At 36.3% G+C, this 15,478-nt stretch overlaps 1 protein-coding gene across 1 annotated transcript in view; it reads right to left on the reverse strand.

The window, feature by feature from the left end:
* Positions 1-1,264: 1,264 nt before the first annotated feature.
* The window catches only part of LOC138710125 (uncharacterized protein CG3556-like), a 90,991-nt gene continuing 76,777 nt past the window's right edge, over positions 1,265-15,478 (reverse strand). The window contains exon 5 of the mRNA XM_069840760.1: positions 1,265-1,623. Within this exon, the coding sequence (XP_069696861.1) occupies positions 1,601-1,623 (23 nt within the window). The 3' untranslated portion in view covers positions 1,265-1,600. The remainder of the gene's footprint in view (positions 1,624-15,478) is intronic.

Below are 15,478 nucleotides of genomic sequence, written 5' to 3' on the forward strand. Positions count from 1 at the left end.
CCGAGGTTGGGGGTTCGATCCCGGCCGAGGTCGATGGCATTTAAGTGTGCTTAAATGCGACAGCCCCATGTCACTAGATTTAGTGGCATGTAAAAGAACTCCTGTGGGACAAAATTCCGGCACACCAACGACGCTGATATAACCTCTGCAGTTGCGAGCGTCGTTAAATAAACCATAATTTAAAAGATCGACATATTGCGATTATGATGTAAGAGAATCTAAGTCATCTGAACTCTAAATATATCAGCAATTCTGCAGGTCTTAGTCTTCGTGTGACATTGTTTATTTTAGTGTGTTTGTGTTGTTTTATTCTGAAAACCCATTATTTCTCAAAGCTGACGACAGATGGATTTTGGAAAGTAGGAAAATGATGTAGGAAAATTGACATTTCACTTAAAACTACCATGTTTCCGAAAAACTTTGGGTTCCAAGCTTCAAAATGAGGGGTCATTTATTAAAATCTGTTCAGCCGTTTTCCCTTAATTTCAATTACCAATTCAAATTATATATATATATATATATATATATATATATATACGGTATATATGTCACGCACCGTAGCTCCGTGGTTCAAGGGAGCTGCTCTGGACTGGCTCTCGGGGCAAGGGTGCAGAAAGCAAGTGGTCGAGAGCGCGGGGATGCGTGCAGTGGCACACTGAAGCTCAAGTCGTGTTTTACTCAGTGGAGCGGCTTTTATTTATATTTTCAAATAAACATTTTCAATTTAAGTGTATGTACAAGAATTGTTATTTAATAGTGTGCAAATTTGGCTTTCACGTAGATGCTCCCTGTGAACCAGGCTTTAATAATTTCAAGACATAAATTATTCCGGAGCCGGGTATCAATCCCGGGACCCTTCGCTTACCGCACGAATGCTCTACCGACTGAGCTACCCCAGGAACCACACGACACCATCACAATTCTTCACTTTATATCCACACTACACAAATGGGCTGACAAGATGCCAGAAACCCAACTTTGAGTGCCCACAATTCTGTGTGACTTAAATTGTGGTTTTCTATTAACGTACCTACAGTAACAAAATATTGGTGTAAGAACAATCACAAAGTGCTTCAAACAAAAGTTGTTTAGTTTTTTTTATGAGGAATGAGAAAACAACATAAAAAATGTAGATTCCTATTTAAAAAAATTAAATTGACCCTAAAATAACCATCACGTCCTCCAAATAAAACACGACAAATGGCATTTACTTTCCCCCATAATATTAAGCAACTTTTATTCAAGACATTTATTTTTACAACGCTTAGTTTTGGAGACACTGTACAGTATCAACTTAAATGGTCCACCCTGCATATGGCATTCAAGTCAGTCGTAGCCAATTTCCTTGGAAATAATAAATCTACTGGCTATGTGAATGTTGTGCAGAAGTGCATCAGCTGGGTTGCAACATGTCCCTCAAAATGCATCTCCTCGACTCACATCTTCATTTCTTCCCTGAGAACCTAGGTTCAGTCAGCGACGAACATGGTGAATGTTTTCATCAGGACATCTTGGTGATGGAATCACGCTATCGGGGTTGATGGAATGCAGCGATGTTGGCTGACTACTGCTGGATGCTTCAGAGCAACATGCCATATGCTCAGCGCAAACGAAAGTCTACAGCTAAGAAATACAAACCAAACACACCTTAAATTAAGGAAGTATATTCTATATGTATGTATTTTATACGTGTATTACACCTTAAACTATGTTGCTGTAATAATTATGTGCCACGTGGCGCATTTGCACCATTTTCTTAGCTGAAGCCATGTTCATTAGTACTCCATGTAGCAATAAATACTCTACTGAAACTCCTGTCTGAGAGTTGTTATACATAATGATGTCGTATATCTCAAGAATGGTGGGTAATAGAGACAAATGATTTGCATATTTGGAATCAGCATGTTTCAGTTGTCTTAGAACGCATGTTGGATACCAAGATATCCACCGAAAATGTTTTTTTTTGTTATTCAGTGTAGGCCTAATCACTTTCCTACGAGAAAAAGTTGCAAGTAAAGAATGTAGAGAAGGACCGTCATATGATCTGTGATGACACGTTTTCTTTTCTAATAGCAATGAGAAATAAATTAAAATTGGAAAGAGACTTCTTTATTTTTGTTAGGAAATATAATTTAACCCTCAACTGGTATCTATGGGTCAATATAGATCCATATGGATAGATATCGTTAACGCACATTATTTTAAAAAGCAATACCAGTAGAGGGTTAAAGAAAATGTTTGAGTCAAATTTTAAATAGGTACATAAAACTAAGATTATGAAATAAAAGGAAAGATTCAGTTATAAAGAGAAAATCGAAGAATCCATAGAAACAATGAATTTAGGATTAATTATCCATATAATTATTCCAAATGGCACTCAAATTCCCTAGAACTATAGTAACTGCATACAGGGCCACCGACAGAATTTGTGGGCCCCTATGCAATATTGTACTCGGACCCCCATTGAAAAAAGTAACAATTACAAGTTACCAGTTATTCTAACCATAATAATTATTTGCAAAATAAATAAAAGGTAGCCCCATACACAGATAGGAACTTAAAAGTATACACTTTTATTACGTTGAAAAGTTTTAGCAAAACTTCACATTAGCACAACATATTATATTCATAAAACATTATTCCTAAACACCTGTAATTTCTAACTTGCAGTCCAACATCAACAAACAACTCTCCTTGACTTCATTGATGCAAAATCATCAATTACGTAATCAAAATTTAAAGACCTAACAAGATCGCGCTCCAGACTAAGGAAACAAGGTTACTCAGTCGTTCTTGACACTTCGTTTATCTGAATACATTTTTTATTTCCTTCATTTTGCTGAAGGATCTTTCAGCATCAGCAACTGTCACAGGAATTGTATAGAATATTCTAACGGTTATACAAATATTTGGAAATAAAGTATCTAATTTTAATTCCCTCAGACTATTTAGGAGATTCATAGGTTTCGGTGGGGTTGGCCCTAAATTAGAGACATGAATTGATTTTAAATATTTCGGCTCGTCACTGATCTCTTTGTTAATATCTTCATAATATTTTTCACGCAGTCTAACACCCATATTAATATCTTCCAATTTTTTCTGTTCTCCTTGTGCTTCTCAGCTCCCGACTTATGTCTGTACTTGTCCATTGTGCAGTTAAACTACAATCAGGAACACTAATGAACAGAATTTACTAGACAAACGACAATGAAAAGACGAAAGTTTCGACACGAAACATACAATGTACAGAAAGAGAAACGTATCCTGTCACTTCGGTTTGAGAGAGTCCACTAGCATATTGTGGTGGGCCAGTGGGGGTTTGGCAGTTAAAAAGGACAAGCCAATAAATAATTGAACGTGTTCAGTACAAGCGATGGGAACATAGTTCAGGCAAATGCCGGGGCCCTCAATTGTCGTGTTGGTGAACGTTAGTGCGGGAAACTGATCTTCTATTACATAAAAGTCAAATATTTACATATGAAGTGGTAATTTGTATTAATTCTACTATTTTTGAGTTAATATGTCAAATTTATGTAACAAATATTCTTACAAAATTTTATAGTACCCATATGTATATACAAATAATTATTCGTGATACCAGTAATAAAAAGTAATCAGACTCACTTAATCTGACGGGCCCTTATTGCTCACAGGCCCATATGCACTCATCCCTTTTGCCCCCCCCCCCTTCTCGGCGGCCCTGGCTGCATAAAACTAGGAATAAATCCCTAAGCTTGGCAACACTGTTTTATACTTCTCGTCCTTTAATCTATTACACATTCTTATTATAATATCACATCCGCCACAAACTGCCATAGTTACTTATCTGAACCTGAAACAGCGTTATTTGACTTCGTGCACATTTTCCTCCATCATACATTGGCAAGATTACTTTTACGACTTATGTTAGAACCTGCTGTAATAAAATGTGCTTTATGCAGCCAATCAGAGCATTTTTAATGGGTGCCCTTTCTAGTTCGCTTACAATCCACTATGAAAGAAACTGCGGTATTTAGGATGAGTCTTTCACTTTCCAAGTAACTCCAACATGCATTGTATGCTCTGATATTGGCTTTCTTAATAGTTGTTGTTTGGTCAACTGTCCGAAGACAGATCTGAACCTCATAAGTGGTGACACTAATAAGGCATCACTTATGAGGCAACTAAGCCAGGAGATAATGGGATAGGGTGGCCAGTTCCTTTCCACCTCCATTGCATACATCACTGGCTAGTTACATACGGTACTATGCTAATCAGACTTAAGATGCATTGTTCTTCCTTGATACATATCGTCAAGTGAGATATACCGTCTGATAATAATAAGGCTAGATGTACATATCAGCCAGAACTCAATCAGAGGTATTTCTTAATCAAGGCGTAAGAAAACAAAGAGTGATCAAATGCTCTGCACTTGAAAACTTTCGGCATGAACCTTCGTCAAAATTGTACTGAGAAGCAAGAAGGAGAATGGAAATCATCCAAGATCCTCAGCATTAGACTAGTACTAATTTTCATAAATCTTATTTTCACGTATTACTATCAACATCCCAAAAGATCTTAAAATTGTTTTCATTATGTTAAAAAACCAAAGTCATTTACGTTCATAATAGATACAGTCAGGCACGGCTCCTTTGAAAGGCTACAGGGTCACACACTCTCCCTTCTTGCCCTGCTGTTAATTTAGAAGTAAATATTTTGTACTACTACTAAGATTTCAAATCATCCGTCCTCAAGTGAGGTTGACCACTGGGATCCGGAATTAACAAAATATAAAAGATAAAGGGAAATGAAACGAGCAAAATACTGATTCGATTTGTAAATTAAAACAAAAATTTACGTGTTAACATATAGATGATAGTGTAAAATTTGAAGAGAGGCCTTCAGAATTTCCATTACAATCTTCTGAACCTCATAAAAGGGAATTTTAAAAGATTTAAGGATATTACATGTAAATTTTGGTAAACAACCCCTCGCTCCAAATAGTAAGCCTGCAACATCCCAGTTGTAAAGCGAAATGCCATATTTTTCACTGAGGTATGGAAGACAAGGTACATATTTAGCTTGCTTGTCATCATTTATCTGCAGTGCTTGATTCGTGTCTCGTTCAAAGCAAATTGCAGGCTCTAAGACCATCGCTTTCTGGGTTCTTCTATTGATGGCAATTATATCGACTCTTCTGTGAGAATCATCTTCAGACACACAATGAATCTCCTCATGTACTTCCCATCCTCTGTTTCTTAGCAGGCTGGCAATTGCTGTAAGGCACGATGGTGTTTGTTGTTACACAGTAGCTCTCCCTTCTTACAGAACCCCAGTACGTGGCCAAGTGTTTCAGTCTTGCTGCAGCCGGGATGGCGACAACGGGTACTACTGAAGGTTCTGCTAGGGACAGATCTCACTGCGGTTATGTTGCACATCTTGATGGCATTGATGTATTCCAAGGACGAAAGACACTTTTAGAGGAGATCCAGGAGTTGGCTTTAAGGCTTTCTTCATATGTACAAACACCTTTGCCTTTATGTGGGAGCTGGCACCATGACTGGAATGATTGTTTTCTGAGAACTTCTCTGAGATGTTTTCCTTTAGTTTGAGGAGTGACGCTGTTTGGAGAAATAAATCAGAATTTCCTTACTCGATAAGATTTTATTTTCAAGTTACTTTCTACTTTGCTTCAATCTAATAGCACGCTTTTTGTAGAGATTCAGTAGTCAGAAATGCTTTCCTTTTATAGAGATTCAGTGGTCAGGAGCACAGCACTCAATGTCTGCGCTGTCAGTATAATAGAAATACTCTCCTGTTAGTTAACTGTTGGGCATGTTGTCAGAAAAATACATTCATCCTTGAAGTGGATGCAGGGGCACTGGCCTGCTATGGTCGAGGTGGGTGACATTGATTGGAGGGTGAAAATTTACAACCTTGTTGATCCTGAGGGTGATGGAACTATCTCACTTCAACTGAGAGAAAGTTTGTAACTGAAAAAGGGATTAGTTGAGTTCGTGCTTGTGGTCTGTCCAGCAGTGCGTGTACCGGCTTTAATTAAAATATAAAAATAAATATCAATCAACCTTCTTAATGTATCCAGCTGTTTGCTGACAACATAAAGTCCACTACAGTCCACTGTAGTCTATTCAGTTGTTGTTTTTCACGAGTAATGAGGGATATTTTGATCGGTGTTCATTATAGATGCCTGTTGCTAGTAGCCAGAGATGGGGTGCACAGTCTGTACAAAAGAAACCAAATGACCTGGAAACGTACAAAAACTTGCCCAGACATGTTCAAACATTTTTAACAGGTCACATTGTCACTCAATTGTACCTACACCGTTTTCACATTTCTGATAATCCTACTTGTCTGTGGTGTAATAATCATGATGAAGATCTGGAACACATTCTTCTATACTGTCCATCCATAAACCACAAAAGAAGTAAATTAAAATCATCAGTGCCAGTTGCAGAAGACACAGCCCTGTAGTATGTATTAAAAATAAAAATAAATACATTGCGTTAGAAAATTGATAGTCAGTAAAGTTAAGAAATATAGTTTAAATTTATTTGGTTCTTAAATGAGTTCCATGTGTATACTGTAACTTGCGAGTCTATATTGTATGATTATTTAGTGTTTTATAATTAATGGAATAAAGTAGCTCCTGAAGTAGGTATTTACCGTTTGAATTCAAATATAGACTTCTAGATATTATGAACATATGTTGGAGAACATACAGGATACCTGAAGAATGGCTGGAGGGAAAAATATTTTCAATTTTTAAAAAAGGAAATAGACATGAATGAACATATTATAGAGGAATAAACCTTTTGAATTCAGCTTATAAGATATATGCAAAAATAGTGACAAGAAGAATAAATGTAATTAATGAAGCTCTGCTGTGATCGGGATGAAATTGAAATACAAACTGTTGAGCCATTTATATGAAAACAAACGATTAGGGAAAACACGGAAATTTTACTTGAAGCAAGTAAACCAATCGGTTTGGAAGTAAATCCCGAAAAGACAAAGTATATGATTATGTCTCGTGACCAGAATATTGTACGAAATAGAAATATAAAAATTGGAGATTTATCCTTCGAAGAGGTGGAAAAATTCAAATATCTTGGAGCAACAGTAACAAATATAAATGACACTCGGGAGGAAATTAAACGCAGAATAAATATGGGAAATGCCTGTTATTATTCGGTTGAGAAGCTTTTATCATCCAGTCTGCTGTCAAAAAATCTGAAAGTTAGAATTTATAAACAAGTTATATTACCGGTTCTTCTGTATGGTTGTGAAACTTGGACTCTCACTCTGAGAGGAACATAGGTTAAGTGTGTTTGAGAATAAGGTGCTTAGGAAAATATTTGGGGCTAAGCGGGATGAAGTTACAGGAGTATGGAGAAAGTTACACAACGCAGAACTGCACGCATTGTATTCTTCACCTGACATAATTAGGAACATTAAATCCAGACGTTTGAGATGGGCAGGGCATGTAGCACGTATGGGCGAATCCAGGAATGCATATAGAGTGTTAGTTGGGAGACCGGAGGGAAAAAGACCTTTAGGGAGGCCGAGACTTAGATGGGAGGATAATATTACAATGGATTTGAGGGAGGTGGGATATGATGATAGAGACTGGATTGGTCTTGCACAGGATAGGGACCGATGGCGGGCTTATGTAGGGGCGGCAATGAACCTTCGGGTTCCTTAAAAGCCATTTGTAAGTAAGTAAGTAATGAAGCTCTGCTGAAAGAAGAACAATGCGGATTCAGGAAGGGACGTTCTTGTTCCGACTGCGTATTTATAATGCAACAACTGATACAAAAAAGAAGAGAATTCAACCTGCTAACATATATTCTATTCATAGATTAAGAAAAGGCATTTGATAGTGTTATAAGAAATAAACTATGGAATATAATAGAAAATAAAGGATACCCAAAACATATACTTAAGGTGATTCAGAGTCTGTATAGGAAAAAATATGTAAGTATAGAAAATGGACAAGGAATTACGAACAAAAGGGTGGCAATAAACCAGGGAGTGAAACAGGGATGCCCATTGTCACCAGCAATTTTTAATGTATATATAGACGCAGCCATTAAAGAATGGCAAAGTATTTTAACAGAACATTTTATAGTCGGCAAAGAGAGCATAGACACTCTTCTGTCTGCCGATGATCAAGAGATTTTAAGTAATTCAGAGGACGGTTTGCAAATAGCAACAAATAAGTTATTGAAAGTTATTAAAGATTATAATCTTAAAACATCTTTAACAAAAAGTAAAGCAATGAGCTTTCTGGGAATTAGGCATCTAAGGACCAAAATAGTAATACCGGTAGAGGATAAAATAATTGAGCAAGTGAGTAGTTTCAATTATTTGGTTTGCAACGTATCCTATTGCGAAAATAACGATGTTAACAACAAAATAAATAAATTCCAGAGAATGTGCGGTACAATAAAAAGAACTTTATCCCGGAAAACACTAAAAGAGACCCAACTAAAATTCTATAAAGTAATGGCAGTCCCTGTTCTTATGTATGGCAGAGAAAACTGGGAATTGACTCGATCAGAAAGAAGGATAGAGGCTGCAGAGATGAGATTTCTGAGATCAGTGGCAGGTTACACTCTATTGGATCAGAAAAGAAGCACACACATAAGGACGGAACTGGGAATTTTCAACTTAAACGACAGATTAGCAAGACAAAAGAAAAACTGGAAAGAACATATTTTAAGGATGAATGAAGACAGATTCCCAAAAAAATACTGAACTACAGACCGGAAGGAAGGAGGAATGTCGGAAGACCCCGCAATAGATGGGAGGACACTATCCAAGAGGAAGGAACAGGCCATCAGGCCTAAACCTTGATGATGATGATGATGATGATGATGATGATGATGATGATGAAGTATTTACAATCAAAAAGACACGTTCTGAATATAAAACAGGAGTATAGTGATAGAAATAGGGCTTACACCAGATATTTCAACAAATCGGTGTACAGTACGAAAAGTGTGAATAGATTTGTGGCTGTGAAACGAGTAATGGATTCTTTTATTTCCGTGTGTACTGTTTGGGGGTGACGATAAATGGTGGGCAAGGACTGGTATTACGGATTTCAAACATTTGCTTGACAAAATTAAAAAAAACATGGCCTCTCACAATCTCATTTAGACGATGAATTAAGTTTAGCATTGATAGGACAAATTAATATTAGAGAACAACTAGATGAGGGCTATAGAATTGATGTTCAGAAGCATAATGAAGAGGTGAACAAGAACAGATGTATTTTGTCATGCATTATGATGCAGTAAAGTTTCGTGGTGAATTTGAACTAGCCTTAAGAGGTCATGAGGAAACTGAGGACTCGAGTAACGTGTGTTCAAAAAGTTAATAAATTATACTGCCACAATTGATAGTGCCCTAGAGATCATTTAGAAAAAGCGAAGATGTTCAAAGGCACCTCAAAAATTATTCAAAATGATTTGTTATCTAGTATGTTGTCAGTATATCAGCAACATATAAAAACTGAAAGCAGTAGAGTTGATTATATATCGTTGCAAGCTGATGAAACAACAGATAATTAGCACAAATCTCAACTAACAATCATTTTAAGATATGTGTTGGGAAGTGAAATTAAAAAAGCGATTTTGGGGCTTATTTTAGGTATATGATAGGAGTGCTCAGGGCTTAACAGAAATAATTTTGCAGCAGCTAAATGAAATTGGGGTGGACAAGGTTCCCGAGATGATGGGGCTTCTGTTATGAGAGGGGAAAAGGGTGGTGTGCAATGTCTGGTCAAGAAACAATATCCTAATGCAAACTACATACAGTAAAACCTCGATAAGACGTGCCCGCTTATTACACTATTCGTTGTAATACGCCTTTTTTGTCCGGTCCCTGCACATTTCATATATAACGCCTTTATAAAACATCCCATTTGTTGCGTTCAAGTCCCGCATAATACCCTGTTTTGTGGGATATTTTCGATGTAATTTTCAGCAATGTACTGTAACAGCAATGAAACATCTTGGTCATTGAACTCACAGGTGCCATTAACCTGAAAAGTATTGGTATTCGACCATTTACCTGCACATTTAAACCTTCATACTTCATACCTTAGTATACCTCACCCTCTTGTTATGCTCTCTTATTCGACTCCTTATCTGCGTGGTTAAAGCCTACATACAGTTACAATACCTCACCCTCTTGCTAACCCCCCTCTCTCAAACAGCATTCCTCACTCGGCCATAAAAAAATTCTGGAATGTTTTGCTGGGCAGTTTGTTGTCCTTGAGTGTATTGAAGTGTCTGTGAATGTGATTACAATGAGTGTTAAACAAAAAGCGCTTTGTGTCGAAAAATTGGAAATCTTACGAAAGTATGATGAAAACTGTACTCAATCAGAAACAACTCTCTGATTCATTAGGAATCCCATCATCGACATTACGAACATTAATAAAAAAATCGCGACTCAATCACTACAGCTGTGACGTCGGGAGGATGTAATCGCAGAAACTGAAGTGTGGTAAACATGAGGACTTGGAGTACACGCACACAGCAAACATCTATAAATGACTTTTTCTTTTTTTCGAAAGAATCAAGTACAGTACATATTGTAAATGTCTTTGATGCACAGTACAGTAATTACATAATGGAGTAATACTGTATTACCTTTCATGAATCATGTATTTCAATAAAGAAAAATGTTAATAGATACTGTATGTAAGTCAAAATTAGTATACCCGCCTAAAACGTAGTCCCAGTTAATATGCGGTTTACACCCGGTCCCTTGAACAGCGTCTTATTGGGGTTTTACTGTATATTGTCATGCTCATCAAGGCAACTTGATTTTACAAAATGCTATATCGTCATCCTCTCAAAGTAGAACATTTTTTGAAGATATCCAAGGCAATAGGTCCATTTTTTCCAAGATCACTTAAAAGAATGGACTATCTTTCTCAGTTTGTTCAAAGGATCGCTTGTGTTCCCCCGATGAGATGGCACTTTCAGCACAGGACTGTAAATAGTGTGTATGAAAACAAAGACAGTCTAATAGAATGTTTTTAACATATTCGAGACAGAAATAAATGATAGACATACATGTGGGCAGGCAACGGGATTTTCTCGTACTTTAAAGGATCCCCAGTTCCTCTTTTGGTTAGAATTTTACCACGAAGTTATGCTTCACGTAGCTATTTTCTTAGACTGCATTCAACAAAAAAATATTGATGCACTTAAAGTTAGAGAATTTTTAGATAACTTTAGTGATGCCATTTCTGAAATTCGAAAAACTTATGAATCAGAGGAGGTGACAGCTGATGAGCCTAACAACAAACAAAGATACAGTGAATACACAAATCCAAGGAACAATCATGTTCATGCTCTTGAAGTATGCGATGTTACTGTCAACAATATTAAAGACAGATTTCAATTTTCGGACCATCTTAGTGCTTCAAAATTGTGTATAGTTAGTAATTTCAAGGACTGTGAGATTAATTTCCAGCAAATGAGCCCAAAGACTCTACCAAAGCTTACCCTACATTAAATGGAGAGAAGCTGAAAACCGAATTGCAGGTTTTATACAGTCGTCAAAATTTGCACAGGGCAGCCAGTGCTGCTGCTCTTTTACAATTCTTTGTCAAAAATAACATGTCGCGCACTTTCTCGGAATGTGTCATGTTGAAAATAATAGTTACCATCCAATGACAACAGTTGAAAGTGAGCGTTGTTTTTCAACCCTAATCATGTTAAAACATTTTTAAGAAATTCAATGGGAAATGAAAGACTGAATGCTTTACCTGTGCTCTCTCTGGAGAAGAAAGTACATTCCTGAATTCAACAAGGTTATTGAAGAATCCGCTACAGCTAAAAAAAAAAAGCGAGTTCATCTGATATATGAACATTAAGTTTTCAGGTAAATGCATCAGGATAGTTTTGTGTTATTCTCTGCTTATACAATATATTGCATGGGTTTTTCTTCGTTTTTATGCTTTTTACGACCCATATTAGAGACCCTTCAATTTGAATCTTCACCAGCTCCATAAGGACCATTGCACAATTGAAGAGATCTCGCTAGCGAGAAATGTGTTGCGAGAAAATTCTAAGATTGATAACAATAATTCAAATGGACGTCCACACGCTGGAAGTGATTCTCATTCGAGGTGAAAACCTCGAGCGAGTTTCCCACTGAAATCAGTACCTCAGCAAATTTTCTTGACACATTTATCAAAGATGTGTAACATTTATACCACAGTCTAGTATATACAGTCACGAAGCTCAATATGTAGTAAATATGCATCCATAGATAGTTGCTAACCACTAGGATCGCTAATATCGCCTCATTACAGACAATGTGAAATAGTACCGGCACAATCTATTGTTCCTAGCACCCTCACAACTCAAGCTTCGTGACTGTATATACTAAACTGTGTTTATACTCTTTATGACGATTGAATGTAGGAAAAGATGAAGTAATATCACAAGTGGTGATGAATTGTATTGTTTTTATTGACAATGAGGAAAGATGGCTGATAATTGCAATCAGAAACTTATCGAACTTGTGTGATGTCACCCATAAGCCTATTTATATGATATATGGGATGAAAACTATAAAAACACTAAACTTAAAGAAGAAATCTGGAGACAAATATCAGATTATCTGAAAATAAATAGGGCTATATTTTATTTTGATGAGCTTTAATAGTATTAATTATAACATTTGAAATTGTATTTGTATGTCTTAACAGTTTGCATAATTTTAATCAGAACATAGCATAGAATCCTCTACCATATCATGAATTGCAAAAAACTGAGATCTATTCAACCTGAAATAAAGCCTAAACAATGTTATGTCATATTATTCAAATCCGAAAGACCGAAATCAGTGACCGAAACTCGCCTTTATCTTCATGAGATAAATATAATTTCTTATCCGTGGTTTTCTGACTTTAATTTTGGGCCTACATTTTCTTTTAAGTAACAAAATATGTTCAAATAGCTTCATATCTCCATCACCTGAAGACTCAAATTCAACATAATGGCGTTCGTACATCATTTGTAAAGTATGACAATATACATAACCTGTACTATTTCCCCCAGGTGCTTTTATACAATCAGAAAAATATTCTCTGCATGAAGCCAGTGCATAGATGATCATAGAGAGAACTCACCAAGTGTGTGGAGGAGGGCTCTTTGCCTCTTTCTCGCTAGTGAGATCTCTTCAAGTGTGTAACGGGCCTAATTCAGTTTTGTATTATGTATGAGTAATATAGGTGCTGCATGACACCCTGCAGCCTAAGATGGTCTAATTTTTGGCAGTTTTAAATATCCACAAAGAAATGTTTTTGTCCATTTTGAATCTTGCGTACACTACTTTTAACACTTGAATATAAGTAATTGATTAACTAGTGGACTTACTCGTGTTAATTATGTAAGTCTGTGCGGCTTGCAGCTGTTTCGGTGCATCATCACACCATCTTCAGAGCCTACTAGATCTCGGCGTCATCTCGAACTTCTCTGCCTGTTATGTGGGTTGACTCAACTATTCAACACCTTTCAACAATCAAACGCACCCACATAACAGGCAGAGAAGTTCAAGATGACGCCGAGATCTAGTAGGCTCTGAAGATGATGTGATGATGCACCAAAACAGCTGTAAGCCGCACAGACTTACATAATTAACACGAGTAAGTCCGCTAGTTAATCAATTACTTAAATGTTTTTGTATGTTGTTTCCAAAAATATATTATCTAAATGACATTAACTGTTTAGCCTATTATTTCAGTTCTTAAATACAGGGAACTTTTCTTATTGTACATAAAATCTTCTTTTACATAATAAAAAATGACCATATTATTATCAATCATTTGTAATATTTGTTTGTGAAGCAATAGTTAATGTTGTATGTTTGCCTTACAATCACTCTAAGCATACTTGTTGCTATAGATGCCAGACATATGGATGAACTCATATGAGGATGGTTGGCAATATGTTAGCTTTTTGAAAAGATGTCATTCGTAGGTCTTTGGAATAGAATTGTGAATGGACAGTTCCGGCTTTTTATAATTCAGGCATTTCGAGTTATAAAGAAACTCGTTCTCATATAAATTTATAAGTATTTTTAGGACTCAACATTAAGTCCAATAGATTCTATGAGATTCCTCACTAATACTAACAGCCTCAAAATGACAATAGAAGAAAAAGTACTGATTTAATATGAAAAACTTATCAGATTACCAGGAAACAATTGGCATTCATACAGTCTTCTCTGTAGATTGAAAACTCAAAATATTTTCATATCCATGGTTCAAGAATTAAAACAGAAAATCAATATCCCGAATTTAAAAGAAAACTTACAAATTAAACCAAACCCCTTTAACTCTATTAATATAGAATATAATCTAAATTTAACAGAAGAAATACTGAAATCAGAAGTAAATACTGAAATAATGAAACAATTGTCTTTAGAGCCAATTAATATTAGGTACCCTCCACAAAACTGGCTTCATTCATACACCGACGGATCCTTGATCTCCAGAGAACAAGGTGCCGGTGCAGGTGTTACGTGCTGTCTCTTCTCACTTTATAGATCTCTTGGATATGGATCTCTTGGATATGGAACAACGAGTTTTGATGGAGAAATCGTTGCCATAAGTGAAAGTCTCAGGAATCTTCTATGCCACATCAATAAATTTAAGAATGCAGTTATATTGTCAGACTCCAAAGCAGCTATTCTATCAATAGTCATCTCAAACAGCAGAAATAACTAAAATGCTGTCTCAATTAATATCACTCAATGAAAGAATTGTATTCCAATGGATACCATCCCATTGTGGAATCCTGGGAAACGAGAATGCGGATGCTTTAGCAAAGAGGGGCAGCACTGCTACTTACAGACCTGTTACTAAATCTATGTATTACTCTGTGAAAAGATTTATTAAATCTACATACTTAGACTTCAACAAACAAAATCTGATAACACAATCTCAAGGGAAAAATGGAACTCTCTGCATCATAATCCAGTTAATTCCCGATTTACCACAAAAATCGTCTGAGCTGCATTTAGACTGGCAACAGGCCATGATTGTTTGGCCAAACATCTGCATAGAATTGGAATATATCAGCCCTCTAACTGCCCATTGTGCAACACAAACCAAGAAATGGATTTGGAACACCTCAAAATCTGTGCTTCAGTGGCTGACCATGATAACATCTTTGAAAAATACTGGAGTGCAAGAGGTCAAATGACTTTATTGTCAAATGCCTGGCGTTAGAAAACAAAAACATTATAATTACAATTTTCTGTCATTTTCACTCTTTATTTTCAGCTGTTGTTTTAGTGCCTTCCATGTTTCAGTTAGATTTATTTTGTATCGAAAGAAGACACATTATGCTGGTCATACTGATAGATGTCATTTCACTTCCCAACCTACCCGCATAACAGCTGAAGTTTATCTGCCATTTTCAAGCTGTTTCAATGGTAACTTTGA

Source organism: Periplaneta americana, chromosome 12 (genome assembly GCF_040183065.1).
Source record: "Periplaneta americana isolate PAMFEO1 chromosome 12, P.americana_PAMFEO1_priV1, whole genome shotgun sequence".
Lineage (NCBI taxonomy): Eukaryota > Metazoa > Arthropoda > Insecta > Blattodea > Blattidae > Periplaneta > Periplaneta americana.